Source organism: Numenius arquata, chromosome 1 (assembly GCF_964106895.1).
Source record: "Numenius arquata chromosome 1, bNumArq3.hap1.1, whole genome shotgun sequence".
NCBI lineage: Eukaryota > Metazoa > Chordata > Aves > Charadriiformes > Scolopacidae > Numenius > Numenius arquata.
In genome coordinates, this window is record NC_133576.1 from 75024704 (window position 1) to 75042971 (window position 18268).

The following is an 18268-nucleotide window of genomic DNA, read 5'->3' on the forward strand; positions in this document are numbered from 1 at the left end:
AACCTTCTTGCAGTACTGGAAGGCTGCCATCAGGTCTCTTGAGGCCACCTCTTCTTCAGGCTGAACAAGACCCTCTCCTCACATAGCAACTGCTCCACCCCCCTGAGCATCTTGGTAACCCTCAAGAATCCATGGAAGCTCAAGGAGGAATCAGAGACCAAGAAAAACCTTGGAAAAATCTTATGTCTCAGATTTAGGAAACAATGACACTAAAAGTTGCTGCTCTCATTGTGCTGCCTTGCCTTTGCTCTTCCTGGTAAATGAATGACAATTAAGGTAAAGTAAGGCTTTAACAATAAAGCATCTGTAATAATATTTGCATCTTTCTGGAAGCAGACAGATTTGAGAAGGGCTGAAGATTGTTAACTCAATGTAGTAGTTGATATATAGCCTACTGCTCTTCTCATAAGCAGATAAGAGAAAGGAAATACCTACGGGAAACAATGAACTATCTGGGGAAAGCGGTGTAAAAACTCTCCTTTCTACTAATGATCATTCCAATAGTATTACATCAATGCTTTTTTTCACCCTTTTTATATCCAATTTTCAGATTTCCTATTAATGTCAAGATTTCACAACCTGTGTATTCACTGATAAAGAAATGACAAGATTTATCTTGCGATGGTTACCTTCTTCCATGAACAATTTCATAAACGGTCATTTTCAAGGGTACCGTATCAGCCCCATTTATCTTTTCTTCTCTGCAATAGCTGCCTTTCGTTGAAGGAAGATTGAAAAAAAAAAAAAAGTTTCCGAAGTCGTAACTGCTTTTGTTTAGTTAAGACAAGCAAATTCTTACAGGAAAAGCAAACAGTTTACTTTTGAAACAAACAATTCAAGCAAACCTTCTTAACTTGTTATACATGTCAAAACAGAGAGTGTCAAAGCTCAGTATCACCAGGACCATTTCAGAGATATAAATACACACACAGATATAAATAAATTTCGCAATGCTTCCTCTTCTTCAGATCATAAAAGAGAGCTGACAAAAATTAAGGTGTAACAATACATCCCTTCCCTGTCATGTTTTTCCCCAAACAGCCTTTATTACCATTCTCACTACCTTTACCATCATTTAATCTTTCTTAAACTGAATTCCAGTTTCTATCTCCTTACAATATTTTCTGCTTCCGCAGATTTCCTCAACAATTTCCTGTCCATGATTTCCTCTTACATTCTGTTCCTGCTTTTGATCTTCCTTTTCCACCTGTACACGTGGTACCACCCTCTTCAGAAATCAGAATCATATAGCTTGAAGTTATCTCCCACTTTGCAGTTCTTTTCATGCCAGGCCTGACATTACTACACATGTTCCATGCAGTTCTTGGCCTTTTATTTTTTAAGTGAAGCTTCTACTACTAGTCTTTTTTATGTTCTTTGACTAGCCTTCTTTTGTTTTCTCATTACTTCTTTCCAATTTACACCACCTTCTCTGTAGAGACCCTAAATTTCAGTCTGTTCTTTCTTTTCTGGTTCCCTACTACTGCTACTTCTTAGTCTCCCTTTCCTCATTTCCACCTCCCCATTGGTCTCTTTTCCCTTTTTTTTTTTTCCCCTCCTCCACCTAAACACTATGTGCAGCTAACTGCCTGAAATCTAGCAAGTAATTAAAAAGTCAATAGACCTCCTTTTGTTATTGATTGTTGCCTTCACTAGAAAGCTCTTCTGAAACAAAGGTCACAGAATCTTAGAATCATTTACATTGGAAAAGACCGTTAAGATCATCAAGTCCAATCATAAATATTCATTTCCCCAAACCACTCCAATGCTGCTTGTTTAAACTCTCAAATTCCCTTTCAGATATTCATCAGCAAAAGCAAGCAAATTAATGTCTTTTGAAATGTACTTTTTGCCACACTTTCACTCCCAGCTTGACCGTGTCTCATTGGAGGTCTATTCCACTGATAAGAACCAAAAGGAAACTCTCAAATGCTTTCAGCCTTCCTTACCTAACATCTCTGTACTCACCCTTTGCAGGAAAATCTTGGATCATACACTGGAGATCTAGAACTAAGGGAAAACTGAAATAATCCTCTTGGACTGTCAAAAGTTCCTTGATAACTATTGCTGGACTCTGCAGATAAAACTGCCATTCAACAGCAAAGATAATTTGGATCAGCTGTCTCAACCAGGACAAGAACCTTGCCTCTAGCTTTAGCATTGCAAACAATGACATCTTCAGTGAGAAACAAAGCATTCAATTCGCGACCCCTCTAATTGTTTTCCAAGGCACATAAAATTAAGCAATTTGCTTGGTTCACTCATATTACAAGGTTTTATACAATTAGAAAATGTTCACTGCGTATCAACCGCTCCGTAGCATACACCCACGTCCCCTTACCACAGAAGAAAAAAAACAACATAACATTTCATATTTACCACAGAGTTTAATTGCATCCAGGAGCCATTACCACAGACAGAGCAGTAATTAACACTTTGCAGGGACTCCCTGGAGTATGTGGAAGCAACAAATCCTGGCTCCGATTAACAGCCAGCAGAGTGACTGAGGCAGCTCAGTAACCTGTGCTTCAGGGTGAGAGCAGAGGAGGTGATCTCACAAAAAGGTTTAAGGTGGAAGTATATGGAAAGTAGATGAAGACCTGTTTTGAGGACATGGGAATGTATGATGGAAAGCCAGGATTGAGGAATATGAGATGGAAAGTCAGGACAGTAAGTGTGGGATTTTAAACAGAGAAGCTGGATTGGAGTACTAAGATTGGCCTGACACACTGGGGAGCAACATGACTGAAATAAGGTGACATGAAAGAAGAGAGTATACAGGGTAAGATATTGCTTTTTGCATAATAAATTACTAATTTGCATAATAAATTACTAATATTAGGACAAATTACTAAATCAAGGCAAAAAATCTGGGCCCTCTGTAGCATAGATGCAGTATCCTGAGACAGTTACTACTTGGTCTTGTGATGAGAGGAAATGAAATGTTCTACAATAATCCTAAAATTAGAAAAACCACAGAGCTTGTTAAAAATGCCCATGCGCGTTTTATTAATAAAAACTAACAGTGCCAAGGTTAAACAAGTCAAACAATTATAGTCTCTTTATATTCCATAAAATATTACAGAAAAGTTTATTTGTGTTTCAATAAAAAGACTACTGTCTTAGAATAGGCAGCTGACAGTATTTGTGCAGTTAATTGTTTGTGAATAAATTTAAAAAGACTACCACCTGCCCTGAAATTCCTTTTATAAAAATGAACTATTAAAAATGATTGACAAATTTTGAGTTAAAAAACTTAAAACATTCTCTATATTTAATTTCAACTTTATAATAGATTACAGGAAGATGCTTATGAAACAAATACAAACATTTGTTTCAGTACATGTCTTTATATGATAGACTTATAAGTATGTAAACAACTATATAATAAAAAGTTTCCAAAGTCTGCCTGTAAGAAATCAGGCAAATTTTACCATAAGCAATAAATCATTCCAAACCTTCAAGACATTTTATATAGCTGCACCAACTGGCAGTAAACATTTGCCAAAAACTTTGTAATTCTTATGTCCCAACATACAGTGAAAAGTATATAAACTTGATGGAATCATGTTAGATATAATTTAAGGGAAAATAAGTTCACAACAACATTTCTGGAATTTAACATGTAAAAAAGTAGGACGTATCTTTCTTGTTTGGTTCTTTGGACACTGCGTGATTAACAAAAAACACTACTACATTAGCTCACTATCCCTCAAAAAGTGGCATAATCAAAATACACTCCAAATAAATTGCCATTCAGTGTATTCATTTTCCACAGAAGGATAGCATTTTATTTCTCAATGATGTGTCTACATTTTCTTTAGCAAACTTCGCAAGAACATCTGGGGCAAAATCCATTTTCCTTCAAGTAAAAAAAAAACCAACCAAACAAAAACAACCAACAAACCAAAACCCCCTAAAACAAGAGTAAATAAAGGCTCTGCATTAACACACTGGTATCAAAAACACACATCCACACCACATTTAAAAATATCCTACATAAAACAATCCTTGTTTGCTTATCAGAGGTGCAATTTCTAAACTCAGAACTGCTTACCAATATTCTCCTTGAGGGATGGGGCAAAGTAATTTGAGAAACTTCTCCCTAGAACAATTTATTCCTGAAGCTTGCTGAATTTTAACAAAAAATAGTCTACAAGCAAAGGGCATCAGTCGTCATCATCGTTTTCATTAAAATCGTCGTCATCATCATCGTCATCCCCAACATAAGAAACTGGTGTTTCAACTCTGGAGCCACTGTACTGAGATCCATTGGAACTTGTAGCCAACATCCCATCTCCACCATTGGAAAAGTCACTGGGAAAAAAAAAAAAAAAAAAAGAGACCAGTTGGCATTCCTTAATGATATTTCCCAGTCTACTGTGCTCTTAAATATAATCCTGTATCTATTCCATTCCTTTAATGAATCTGTCACTGCTGCTTTATAAACTGTTTAAATATGTCCAAGTTGTTTCTCAAAAGCAGAAATGGTTCAAGTAATTTTGAAATGGTTCCTGCTTCAGGTTTAATATAAAGATTAAATCCCTTCACAGGCACCTTAGAAATATGCTTTCCAGGTTTCTTCTAAAGTACACTCAGTGTTAAGGCTACACACCCATGTAAGCCCTTTAATATTTTTATGTAGCACTGGACACTTGCATCACAAGTGAATCATGTCTTTCAGAAGCACTCATCTTGATTCAAAGACTTGGAAAATCGAGGAATTAATAGATTCTTCTTCATTCCTTGTTATTACATGGCAAACTATCATTGTTACATGCACTATCTTTTTTAATTGAAATTGGTTTTTTCTCATTATGCTTCTCTTTTCTAATTAAACAAAAACAAAAAGCCACAAAAAAACAAAAACCACAAACCAAACAACCTCTTCGGTATCTCGTACTTCCCCTCTGTTAAGAGTATCCCTACACTGAAAATTCACCTCCTGGATCAGCAAGTAGATTTAGAGAGTATCCACTTTCTTACTTGAATTTTCCTTTTTTTTCCCTACCAAAATACACACACAGATTGTAGATGTGGTCTGAAATGTCTTGTTCCTAGAGGAATTAACTGTACTGAGAAGTATTTCAATTTAGAAGACCCAGAACATTCCTGCCTCCATTATTACTTGCTATTTTGCCCATCATCTTTTTTGTTGTTTACTTTCTCAACAGTTTGATAAACTATTAAACTTGGTCACAAATTCTTGAGAAAATGTTTTCCTAAAAATCACAGAAATAGTATGACCAACTTGAAAGACATTAATCATTAAAGAATTGCTTTCAAAAGTATGTTCGCTAGTCATTTTTTAATCCAGTTAATGCATATAGTCAATCATGCACACTGTTATTGTATGAAGCTAATTCAATGGTCTATCATCACACAGAATGAAGTCGCAGGAACACACCCTAGAACCTCACAAGGGAAACATATCCAGTAAGACAAACGCTCTTGCTGATAATTTGTTCAGCTAATCACCGTGCTCAGTTCGAATATTTGTTAACAATGTTAAACATTTCAATGATATTTGACTCATTTAACAACTTACTAGAGCTCACAGAAGGACACCTTTTTGATTAATGCAACAGCAGAAAACTAGCAAGTAGTGACTACATAAGGAGAACTATATTATATAGCAAGAGAAAAATAATAGTTAAGTTCAGAAATGACATATGTCCACAAAAAGGTAAATAGAAGTTACAGTTTATCACTCTACCAGCTTCTGATGCTGCTTAAAACCAAGCCCTTGTTAAGTCAGACACTGATGACCAACAGAGAATCTTGCTCATACTATAGCTTTAGGGAAATATCTATTTTCCTGTCACACTAAATAAAAATAATACTTTCAAGATTAACACCAGTCTAATCAGTTCCTTTTCCACTATAGAGGAAAAGAATTCTTTAATGACACCTGTCAAAACCACCACTACTTAAGGAAAAGCTGTGTCTGAGAATAAACGTAAACACATATCCACACCATATTTAATCAAAACAGAACTTGTTTCATGAAGTATTTAATCTCTAATTAAGTTTCTTTGATGATCACAGTCATAAAAAACTAACTGACACTTTCATCTCACCTGGCTGAAAATCTTGTGCCATTTGATGCAGAACCTGATGAAGATGTGACATATACACTGCTGATTGATCCCTGAGCCATTTCTGCAAAACAAACAATATGTATTTCAAGAATACTTCTAAACACACTCATCTAATTCAGTGGAAATGCTTAATCCTTTTGAAGTCCGGAAAAGGAGTCTTGCAACCAAAACAACAAAATATATTTATGTACTATATGCAAAATAGCATAATTAAAAACCAAGAAGCTAGCGCAACAGCAAAAGTTCAAAATACATTAAAAAAACATTTTAAAGTGAGCAAGTCAGATGTCCTCAGTATTCTTATATAATGAAAATGCTAAAACAATATAAAATGAAGCCATGACCATGTTTGCACTTACTACCTTTTGCCTTTGCACATGAATCAACTATAAATACTGTATTCTTAAAAGAATTACACACTACAAAGACCTACTTGTGTGGTATAATGCAAAACATGGTTCTGCAAAAAGCAACAGCCCATTATCTATGAATCTTTATGTTATTTGTTCCCTAAGGTACACTAAAAAGCATATACATTTGAGAAATTGTTAGAAATCTTCACCACAAACCAGTGGAAATTAATTCATGGTAGATATTTTCATGTTTTTTCCTCAAGTCTCACAATAAGAAGGAAAACAAAACAACTCCTGGAGTAACTAACCTGTCACATACGGTTCCAGAGCTTTAGGAACCAAACTCCTTGCAATTTTTAGGTCCTCTGCTGAACAGCTTCCAGATTCTAACCCACAAGCCATTCCCATTCGCTTTAGTACTTCTATATCATCATGAATTTCGAAAGTATTGTCAAAATTAAATAGATATTCAAACCTGGAGAGGAAAAAAATGTTTCAATTAGTTTCAATTACTTTAACTACCTTTCCAGTCTAAGGAATTGCAGCATTTCAAAAACTCAAGACACAATGTTAGCAACACATCACATTATGCAATCACATTTCTCAAGATTGATGTATGTGATAGCAAGTGAATAAAACTGTAATTATACACACCATTTAAATCATTAACAGGTTTAACACAGTTTAAATTAAACATTTTGCATGTTTGATAATTTTTTCTTTACTCCCATTCCTCTGCCTACTGTGTAAATTTTTCATGTTTTTAAGCTTTTCTAGTAAGCCAATAATGCAAGGAGAAACCACTGCTACATTCACAGCTTTTATTTAACAGATGAAAAACCCAGCTTTTTGAACTAAAATTAGGGAACATCAGTCCTGAAAGCAAAATCCATTTTCAATTCTGCTGGCTGCACTACATCATGTTAAAGCCAAAGGAAAACACTACTTGGTAAAGCATGATATAAAACTTCAGCAGAGCTGCTTTACTTTGCTTCTAACATCTCTAGATAGCAAGTCTAAAATAAGGTATTAAATGTGAACCCAATTATTCTATTTATTAAAAAGCTCTATAAAACTCTGTTTCTACTCAACACGAATAAGTTTTACCTGAAACGCATATTCTCAGCCTACAAAAGACACAATTAAATTTATGTGTATTTAATTTTTAACAAATCTAGATGAACACTTTAGCATGGACATAAAACTCCTAGCTGTAGCAAAAAACAGACAGAAACCTTTGTTAACTCACTTGTCATTTGAAATACTGCAGTCAATCACTGTCTTCTTGCTGGTGTTCACAATGATAAATGGCAAATGGATGACAGAATTGGAAGGTGGCGGTCGATTTGCCTGTTGTTCTGCTTGACGGTTTCGCTGAACGAGGTTCTTGAAGGCAATTTGCTAGAAAAAGCAATAGTGATATGAAAGTATGAACTAAACCTTTAAGATCCTGTTAACAAACAAACAAATAAATAAATAAAATCCCTCAGATAAAGAATACCAGCAATGGTTGCAGCAACCAAATGTGGAAAAAGACACATTATTCACCATACTCCTGCATGTTAGGATGCAAGAAAAGACGCAAATGATAGTATTGAAAAATACAACACAGTAAAACTTAAATGAGAAAAAAAATAAAAATAAACGCACACTCTAATAACTACATCAGGACAGTTCCTTGGACAGATCCTTGACAGAATGAAGAGATAACAATGACTGGAAAAAAGAATTTTCATACACCATCCTACTTCCACTCTGTTCACTACCCCCTGCTAGCTACTGCACTCCACAAGAACAGCTGAATGATTAATACTATATTTTTGCTGAAATTATATGCTAAAAAACAGTTGATGTTTGGGATCTGAATGTTTAACATTAGGATTCTGAATTACTCAGCTAAGATGAGTGACTTTACTCTCACATCTTACCAAAATTGCTTTTCAGTATAGAATGTTCATATTTTAAAGATTAGCGATTTTAAGAACTAAAAACTCAAGTTAACTACTGAAACTCAAGTAATAAACCTTACAGTAAGCCACCAAACTAAGAAAAATTATTTGATTCCATGACCAGAAAAATACAATAATCAGGAATTAAAAACAAAATCCAAAACTGACACAGAGGCTGATAAAAATCAGACAGCTGTTGAGATTGCCGTCCCACAGCTGTCTGTACATACTTTCTGCATACCTTCCCTGACATTCTCATTCCTGCTGTGTAGGTAATCATAGCTTGGGTTGGAAGGGACCTTAAAGATCATCTTGTTCCAACCCTCCTGCCATGGGCAGGGACACCTCCCACTAGAGCAGGTTGCTCAAAGCCCCATCCAGCCTGGCCTTGAACACTTCCAGGGTTGGGGCCCCAACAACTTCTCTGGGCAACCTGTTCCAGTGCCTCACCACCCTCACAGTAAAGAATTTCTTCCAAATGCAGCTACTAAGGGATACATTCCAGTGAACCAGCAGGACAGTGACTTAAGGGATAGACTACAGCTTCCCCCAGTATTTACTAAGGGAAATCTGGGAAGGAGTTCAGCAACTTTCACAGCGGTTAAGCCACTTTACACAGCGGGGGCAGTAACATTCCAGAAAGGCAAGAAACAGAGCATTATGAGAAATGTCCTTTTCCGTCACATAATTTTATCTACAGACTCTAATGCAGAAAACCATTCTAGATACAAGAACTGAGTTGGAAAATTCAGAGAGTACAGTATGAATTACAGCTCCTGTCAGCATAAATCCTGTTTAGATGTACTTGACACTGTAAAAGAGTTCATCATAACTCATGGAAAGTTGCTGGTTTCCCCAATAGCATGGTCCCAGCTAAACTACAGTGCTACACTAAAACTGCATATGCCTTATCCTGAAATTCACCTCTAGTCTGTTTAGAAGTTTCCCATCCCTCACTGGGATAAAGCAACAGGAATACAGATATAAGTTACCTTGCCCTATAGACAAGAGTACCTTGACTGTACCTGTAGAATGAGTTCTTGTAGTTGAGACTGTTTTTGCTTTATTCTTTCAAGTCTTCTCTGTTTCTCCACCTTAAGACAGAAAAATGATCTGTTAGTTTGTTGGTTTAAATAGCACTTTATATCAACATTTTCTCTCCTTAAAATCATTTCAATAACAGAAAACTGGAGGTAGGACATATGATGTCAATCATTAAGGTTCTGCAGATAATTTAGAGATCTAACTATCAAGACTCACATCAGTACTACTGATAGAAATTGTAACAAAGAGCAGAATTAAAACACTGGGGAATAAAGTGCAATATATCAGGGAGAGGGTAAAAACATCTTTGCAAACAGAAGTTATCCAAATTCTCAAGGAGACAGAGCATGTAGACCAGAAGAATCCACCTGATGTAGTCTACTGATATTTGAGTTATTGGAGAAGATCCATCAAAGATGCTTAAAAAAATGAAGCTGCTATGGAGACCATGGTTACGTCCTCGCAGTATTAAATACATAGTAAATAATAACATCGAAGGTAGGAAACAAAACAGTAGGAAATAAACAGCTTTCTCAGTGGAGGAAGCTCACCAGCAGATTCCCACAAGGACTTAATTTACAGACTATTATTCAAATTGTAGAGGATCAGAATAAGGGGATGAACAGCAAGGTGACAGAATCTGCTGACAATGCTGGGTTACCTGGCATAGCAAAAAAGAGAGCTCATCATAAAGCACGCTCAAAGTGTCTTGCAGCATTGATTGATTATATCAACAAAATTATTTTTGGTAAAAGTAATGTGGTATGTGTGAGAAAACATAATCCCATCCATGCATATTTTAGAAATAAAATGACATTCAGTAGAGATCTTAAATCACAGTTATCTCCAAAACCCATCAGCTCAGTACACCGCAGCAGCCAAAAATTTGAATTATTAGGCAAGGAACAGAGAACAAAATAGAAATTATCACTACATTAGTGTATGAACCAAAATGTTTACATCTTGAATTCTGTAGGTCTGGTGTTCCCATTTCAAAAAGATCATTATGAAAGAGCAATCAGGATAATCAATGGTACAGAACATATTCCATACAAGGAAATAATGAATAAACTAGGACTCTACAGAAAGGAGAATGAAATAATGGGAAGAACAAGGGAGATACCTATAAAACCATGAATAGGATAGAGAAAGTGAATAAGGAATGACCATGTCAACATCACTTTCAATCAAAAAAAAAAAAAATAAAAAATAAAAAATCAGAGGATATCAACTAAATATAGTATGTTCAAAACCAAAGTTATTTCCTAAGAAGCACCCGAAATTCACTGCCAGAAATAACTCAATATTAAAAGCAAACTTTGTACAAAGTAAAAATTTGTGAAAGAAAACTTAATTGAGGGCTATTAGATAGACAGATACTGTATCTGCCTCAGGTTATGCCTGAACCACAAGTTACAGGAGAAAACATCACTAAATACTTTCTCTACATCTCATCCTCCTTCCTAGGTAATTGCTACTATCAGGCAAGATACTGGGTAGACAGACCAGCGGCCTGACTAATGTCAAGTTTTGTTCTTCGGTCCTTAAAATAAGCAACTAACAAGAAAATGACTGGAGTTAAAAATTCACATGAATGCAGTTTTCTGCTTGTTTTTGGTGAAGAAAAAAACAAACCCAGAAGTGTACACAGTTGAAAAAGCTCCAAAAAGGCATGATGTTTAAAAGGAAAAAAAAAAAGTAGGACCAAGTCTTATAATTTAGCCTTAGAAATTAAGTCAAATAACCACCCTTCTCAAAAACTTACCACAATTCACCTGAGATATTTTCTGTCACATAAATGTAAATTACATTGCTTTCCATATTACTTCAAGATACAGACCTTACTAACTGCCCCACACCATCTCTTTTTGCATTATCAAGACATATTTTACCAAACCTAATATTCTAATTTACACACAAAGTACAGGTTTAAAAATACTTAAAATACTAAGTCTTGATGGGGAACCCCTCAAAATCCTGTGTTCCCTTATAAACTATTTGGCTTGATTTTTCAACAGTTTAAGGGTGAAGGTAAGCAATATCAGATGGAACAGTAAAAAAAGTTTAAAGTTTATTAATTTCACAAATTAAATGCTAGCCTCCACAAACTCATTAAAAAGAATCTTATTGCAAAACTTGTCAGGTAATGGCACTAGTCATTTAAATGTCAACAGAGCTTGCAGAAACAGGAGCTAAAATACTCATGAAGCAATAATGGGGAACAGAGGAATCCTGTAATTTCCTCAAGTAAGCTCAACACATCTTAGGATTTTTGCTATTTTCAAGACTCTAATTACACTTGTGGCTCAATTATCCAGTGGTTAACAGAACCCTTTCCTTCTCTTGTGACATCCAATTAAGAAGTTCTCACTTTGGTATCAGAAATTATCACTGTTCCCATCTTAAAAGCATGAACCTTCACTGTGCATTATTACATTTTAAGTTGCTTTTTTTACTTCAGTACTAATACTATCCTACCCTTTTTTAGGACATTATCAAGCATGAAATCAAACTCAGCTGAATGAGCCACACTTCTTTTTCTTTTGTTCCAACATTACTGGCAATGCCATACTTTGTGAGATAGATCCAAAGAGATCTGCTTTTAAAATCTCTCCAGCTGGCTGGTTCCCCGTTCAGCATGCAGCACTGTCATCTTCAAATCACTTCACCTTCCATACTCATCTGGCTATTTCTGCCCCAACTATCACTCTCTTACCTTAAGTAGTAATTTTCACTTGAGATGATAAATATTTAAATAAAACTCAGATTGACTAGATACCTTATATTTTCCTCATCTAGATAGCAATTACAGTACTAACTGGAAAATCAATTATCACTATCAAACAAAAATCTCCATAGAATTAGCCCTTTGTAGACAGATTCCAAAACATTTTTTTCCAATTTGTCAGCTTCTACACTGATTTTTCAGTCCTGATGAAGGGAATTTATACTTATTTACAATGAGACTTTGTATTTATTCTTTTCTAATAAAGTGAATTGACTTCAGTAAACCTTGGTATCTTATTACCCTGCAAATCTCAGGATACTAAAAAAAGAAATCCTGCCAGAATTTACGAATGCCTTTCAGTATAAAACATTGTATTTCTTACCAAAGACATGCAGTAAAAAAGTCTGACACGTTCATGTAAGACAAATGTCAGAAATACACAAGACCTGCAGCAACAAGGAAGGAACAATGCATATACATACTGATCTACATGAAACATCTATCATCACAGACGTATTATTTGTCTGGCATCTGGAGAAAATAATCTTCCTGTCTCTTGAGCATCACTATTGCAACGTTGGAAATACACATTAATTTTTCAGTTTGATTAACTTCCACTCAAAACCACTTCACATATACTGTAAAAGTTGTGACAGCGCTGTATTTTTGACTAAAGAATTAAAAAATATAAATTTAAGCCATCTGGAAGTTTACATGTGTGTTCTGCGAATACAAATAAAATAAGAGAAGTCAAAAGGGATCACACTATTCTACCTTGCTATCTCAGAAGATGACATGCACATCTTGTATCAGAACATATTAAAGCTGTAAACATTTACTCAAACACAAAGCCACTGTGGACTTCCTAATACATATACCTCTAAATTCTGACATTCCTGAGCCGAGTTAGTAGGTAGACCAATCCATTTAATTTCCTTCTTCTCCTTAGAGATAATGTTCATGGCCATAAGGACATTTAAGGCATCATAGACACGTCGTCTAATATTCTTCTGGTCATAAGCCTGCTGTAGACATAGTGCATTAATCAAAAACATACCTGTGACAAAAATATTTGAAAATAAATCTATGACAGTAAATGGGTAAACTCAGGTAATGTCTGAACTGTTTCATTTAGCAGTAGGAAAAGAAATACAAAAGTCTCAAAAGAGATCTCTCTTCCCCCATTCAGTTCACATGTAATTGACCTCCCATATACTTACTGATTCATTTGGTGAAATGTGATTATCAGTGGTACTGAATTCTGCAACCAACTCGTCTGCCACCTCATTGTATGAGGTGGTTCCTTTTCTTTGTACCTTCTCACAAACCTTCATAGAGAAATGACGTAAACCCTTGCCATTCTTCTCTCCTTTTTTGTTCCGCTTCCTAAATATACGTATAATATATGTTTTAAGAAGATTTGAACTTTGGAATATTTAATGTCTCTTTTTCAAATACAGGCACACTGCTGTAAAAAAACAAGCCTTCCCTTTTGTTCTGTTTCTCACCCCTTCCCAACATTTTTTCCTGTAATTTTTTTCCCCCTTACAATTTACAACAATTAACAATTCTAACACCTTGATGTTGAAACACAGTATAAATTCATTCTTTTGGCAACTCTGCTAGCTCCAGCAGCAGATAATAAGTTAACAATAGGAATATTTCTTGAAGAAGTCAATAAAGAAAACCTTCAAATCTTCAAGACAAGAAGGGATAGGGGGATATATGCTAAAATATGAAAAGTGAATTACAGAAGGTAACTTTTTTGTCTTTTCTTTTTTTTTTTTTAAATTTAAACATCCCATCTAGTTTGGCCACAAAAAATTAGATTGATTGAGCATTTTTCTATTCAGTATTTGATACTGACTGAACAGATGAAGTCTGATACTGGTTGAACTCACTGTACATTACACCATCACTAAAATACAGATTTGAAGTTATACAGTATATGAAGTTGATATGAAAACTTCAAAGTTACGAGATAGAAGAAGTATAACAAGTTTTCTGCATATCTTTTAAATAAAAAAGTTTTCTGTAACTTGAGGAAAAATGTTAAGTATCAACAAAATTAGTATCAGCAATGGAACCTCTCAATTCTCTACATCTCATTTTACTGTATAATTCCAAAGTAGAAATCTATTTTATGTGTAACAAGCCACTGATGATAAATTTAGTCTTAAAGCAACTACATTTAACAAGAGACCCTTAAAATCTAGCTTAAATGAGAAAAGACACCAAAAGAATGCATTCATTCTATCTAATACTTTTTCCCAATTAAGGACTACATTCTTATTTCAAATGATACTTCAGGATACACTTGTTCAATCTGAAATGTACTGTATTTTTTTGTAAATACACCAACAAAACAGAAATGACAAATTAGAAACTGATTCAAGTCACATGAATTCCTGTGTCCTTTTAGGAGCTAAATTAACTAAATGTAAGTAATGTGAGAATATCTGTCAGAGTTTACAGAAAATATAGTTTCTTTTACAACAAATGAGGGCATATTCATTCTTGTGTGACTACTCCTGATTTTAATAAATTATACTTTAATGCTGAAGTGCTCTTGATGGAAAGGTAAACAGGATGTCTCTCACACTGCTAGCCTCAAGAGTACACACGCTATCACAGTGAACATTTAGAGCAAAAGTTCCAAACAATTTATTAATCCTTTGTAACTTCTATTTTGCTCACCCAGCAGACCACGGCGAAGAATCAGCAGTCTGGTTCTGTGATACAAAATGTGTGTTAGGTGTATGTGGACTTCCTACCAGGATAGTATTTGGCGCTGAAGGTCTCTGAGGTGTACCAATAACCTACAGTAAATATAAAATCATTTGGAAAATGATCGTAAGTATTCCAAGATATTAATATGCTGCATAATTCAAATGATGCATTATCCAAACAACACTAATACTTTTTTTCCTGCCTACTTCTATGAGATGCATTGAATTTATACACACTAGCACAAAAGCATTCAGACTACAGATTATATAGTTAAAACACTCCCTAAGTAAATTATGTTTTATGCTTCTTAAATGAGCTTTTCATGATTGCTGGATTTCTTAACACTATTCAACAGACAAAATCAAAAAACACACACCCTGCCCCCACCAAAAGAAAAAGGGAAAAAAGGAAGAAATAAAACCCAAGCCTACCAGACTATGTGTAAAGTTGCAGTAAATTACAGTTAAAATATGAACACACGAACCAAGAAGATCTGAAAATCAGTAAAAGCAGAGAAAATGCAGAGATGTTGTAAGAAAGGCCAAATTCTCTCCTGCAGTCAGTCTCTATCACGACAGAGTTGAAACCAAAACACAAGTATTGTAGAGGTGAGAAAGAACAAGGGCCAACTTTCTCTATCACTGCACTGAGTGAGATCAAATTAGACAAAACCATTCCATTCTGAACATGTTACAAGCACGTACTCAGCTGACCGATTTTCCAGCTTACAGGTAAGTAGTCCTAAAGATGTGCTAATTTGATCACACACATACATTCGCACAGAGTAATACATACATTCGCACAGAGTCGTGCTCTCCTTATCTGTGAAACTAGCTGAACAACTCCCACTTTTGCAGATGGTGTTTCTTATCTCTGCAATGTTATAAATGTAACATTCTAGAGAGTATGTATTTAGGAAAACAAAATGATACTGTACAGATTTCAAATCTGCAGGAAGATATGACCACTTTTGGGGGGTACATTTACCTCCCAGTGGAAGCAGAATGTTACATCCCTGGTATCAGTAAGTGAAACAAACATTAAATGAGCCTAAACTCGTAAGCACCCACAAGCTTGCTATATTTTCCTGCAGCCACGTTCTGCCTCACCAACAAAATTTTAAGTTTCTTCCTCAGGCTACCTTCAATAATTTAGCTTCAACAAGAATAAAATAGAAGAACTGAAAACCCAAAATGAAACATTTTATGTGTGAAAGTTAAAATGAACCAAAATTTGAAAAACCTTTAAATGTAGAATGCAAAAGGTAGTCTAGTGACTATTAGATGTTTGTGATTTCAGCTGCCTGGAAGGACAAACAGCTGTGTTTTTTCCCCAAATACTGCCTCTTTATATTACGCCACCTCTCTGAGTAGTTAACATACAAGTTTGTTACATCTTCTGACAGCTGGAAAATCCTAGGTTCTCCTCCCCTTTCCAGGAGCTTTGTTCCATACTTAAAATGTTTATAATTCTTCTGGAAAGTCAACTAATCTCTTCTACTACTTTTCATAACCAAGACTTCCAATTGTGGGAAACAGAATGAGGGAGGGGGGATGCTGGATGGAGGACGCACAGGACACGTGAACCAGCTCACTTTCTGCCCATGAAAAAAATACTATCAGTTCTGCTATTGACTGGTCTGGTTCACCAAATGTCTTAAAAGACTGCAAGAACCACCCGGGTGTATGCTATTCAAGTAATGTAGACAACACAGAGAACAGCAGAAAGCTGTTAGCCAGTTTTTATTCCCTGGGATGCAGTCACAGAGGACTGCAGAAGACGATTCAACATCTTGCTCACAGAGGCTAAAATTAGAGGGTCCCACTCTATTCCCTGCCTTCCTAATTCCACAAGCAGCCCCACCATCACCCTGGTGCCACATATAAAATTTCTATGACTGTGCAGTCATACAAAAGGCTGAATTTGATCTTAATGAGAGACAAGCCAGTAGAGAGGAGGGGGTGCAATTACAGCTGGGAGAAAACAAAACCATTTGTCAGCAGCAAACCCTGGACATCTCCTGTCCTCAGTACTGCCTGGAAATACTCAACAGTACGAAGGGGTAAGTGGAAGTGTATATGAATTAACAGGCTCATTTCTACAATGGAACAGTGAAGTCGGTTTCATACATTCAAAGCCTGCTCTGCATTACCATTCTAACTCACAAATGTCTGCAAACTAGCCAGAATTACATGCTTTAATCTATCACTCTTAAGAAAGGCTACACAACCTAGAGTTTTAGAATCTTCTAAGGAATTAGTATTATTGGCTCCTTAATAGAAATATTAACGTCCCTAAGTTTTACTCACAAGTTCATAACCAACCATGACTTTGAATGAAAAGAGCATGAATGAGAAGAGTTAAGCAGGATCGAGTCACTGGGAACATCCTAAAATGAAAGCTTATAGACAGAGTCAGACAGGATGGTTTTAGAGAAAACAGAAGGACTGGAGGAGAGAAGCAAAAGAATAAAAAGTGGTGCCTGCTATTTCTCTTGAGTTTCCTGTTTGCAAAAGAGAACAAGATTACAGTTTAGCCCCTTGATAACGAACAAGATCAGGAAACGGGAAACAGCAAGGCAGCCCACACACTACACTCCACTGTACTCAACAGAAAAGCTTATTTGGGGATAGTATTAAGAAAAAGAAATCAGACTACTTGAACAAAGAACACAAGCTCAGAAAATTAAGTACTTAAGTATTAGCAACCTGGTTTTACCAGTCAAAGGTTAGAAAGTTGAGCAGGGTCACAAGCCAGCTCCTCAACTCTCCTATGAAAGATTTTGCACAATGACAGAAAATTTATCTCCTCTTAGTTTTCAGGGTTCTAGAGGTATTTTTTTTTTATATAGTTTTGCTATCCCCTTCAGAACTGTAAAGTCAACAGAAATTTACCCAAAATGTCTCTATATATACACAAACCAAAACCTCCATCTCTTCTTTGACATACAACTAAGCATCTAATTTTGTACTGGTAACAGCCAATACAAATATGCTGACATGGGCCCCTTCTTTCACAAAAAAATTAATGCTAGTATGTTCAGAGTAAGACTTAAAGTGTCGATGAAATTATGATTGAAAATGTAAATTTCCCACAATAAACATACTAACAAAACCACCATTAAGAGTAGTTATTACTTTGGAATCATATTTTTTTAATAATGTTACCATGTAAGATTAATCATAAATAATATAGATGAGGATTTGTCAATTTAAACTTATGATGGAAGACACAAGAATTTTATATGTATATAAACATTGCTGTAAACATTTATTTCCTCCTTACTGAAAGTTTAAAAAGGAATCAGAACATTCGTAATTACATTATCATCCCCTGGTTTTGGTACTTTAAGAAAAGATTCAT

The 18268-nt window shown here is 35.4% G+C and overlaps 1 protein-coding gene across 3 annotated transcripts in view; it reads right to left on the minus strand.

The window, feature by feature from the left end:
• Positions 1-2980: 2980 nt before the first annotated feature.
• TFDP1 (transcription factor Dp-1) overlaps positions 2981-18268 on the minus strand; it is a 46514-nt gene continuing 31226 nt past the window's right edge. Inside the window, exons 5-12 of one of the 3 annotated variants that reach the window (XM_074150443.1) lie at positions 14873-14994; positions 13396-13561; positions 13054-13200; positions 9429-9497; positions 7704-7855; positions 6763-6929; positions 6081-6162; positions 2981-4317 (exon numbers count right to left, since the gene is read on the minus strand). In XM_074150443.1, coding sequence (XP_074006544.1) covers positions 4170-4317; positions 6081-6162; positions 6763-6929; positions 7704-7855; positions 9429-9497; positions 13054-13200; positions 13396-13561; positions 14873-14994 — 1053 coding nt within the window. In that variant the 3' untranslated portion in view covers positions 2981-4169. The remainder of the gene's footprint in view (positions 4318-6080; positions 6163-6762; positions 6930-7703; positions 7856-9428; positions 9498-13053; positions 13201-13395; positions 13562-14872; positions 14995-18268) is intronic. The other 2 variants (XM_074150529.1, XM_074150610.1) reach the window with 2 other exon arrangements.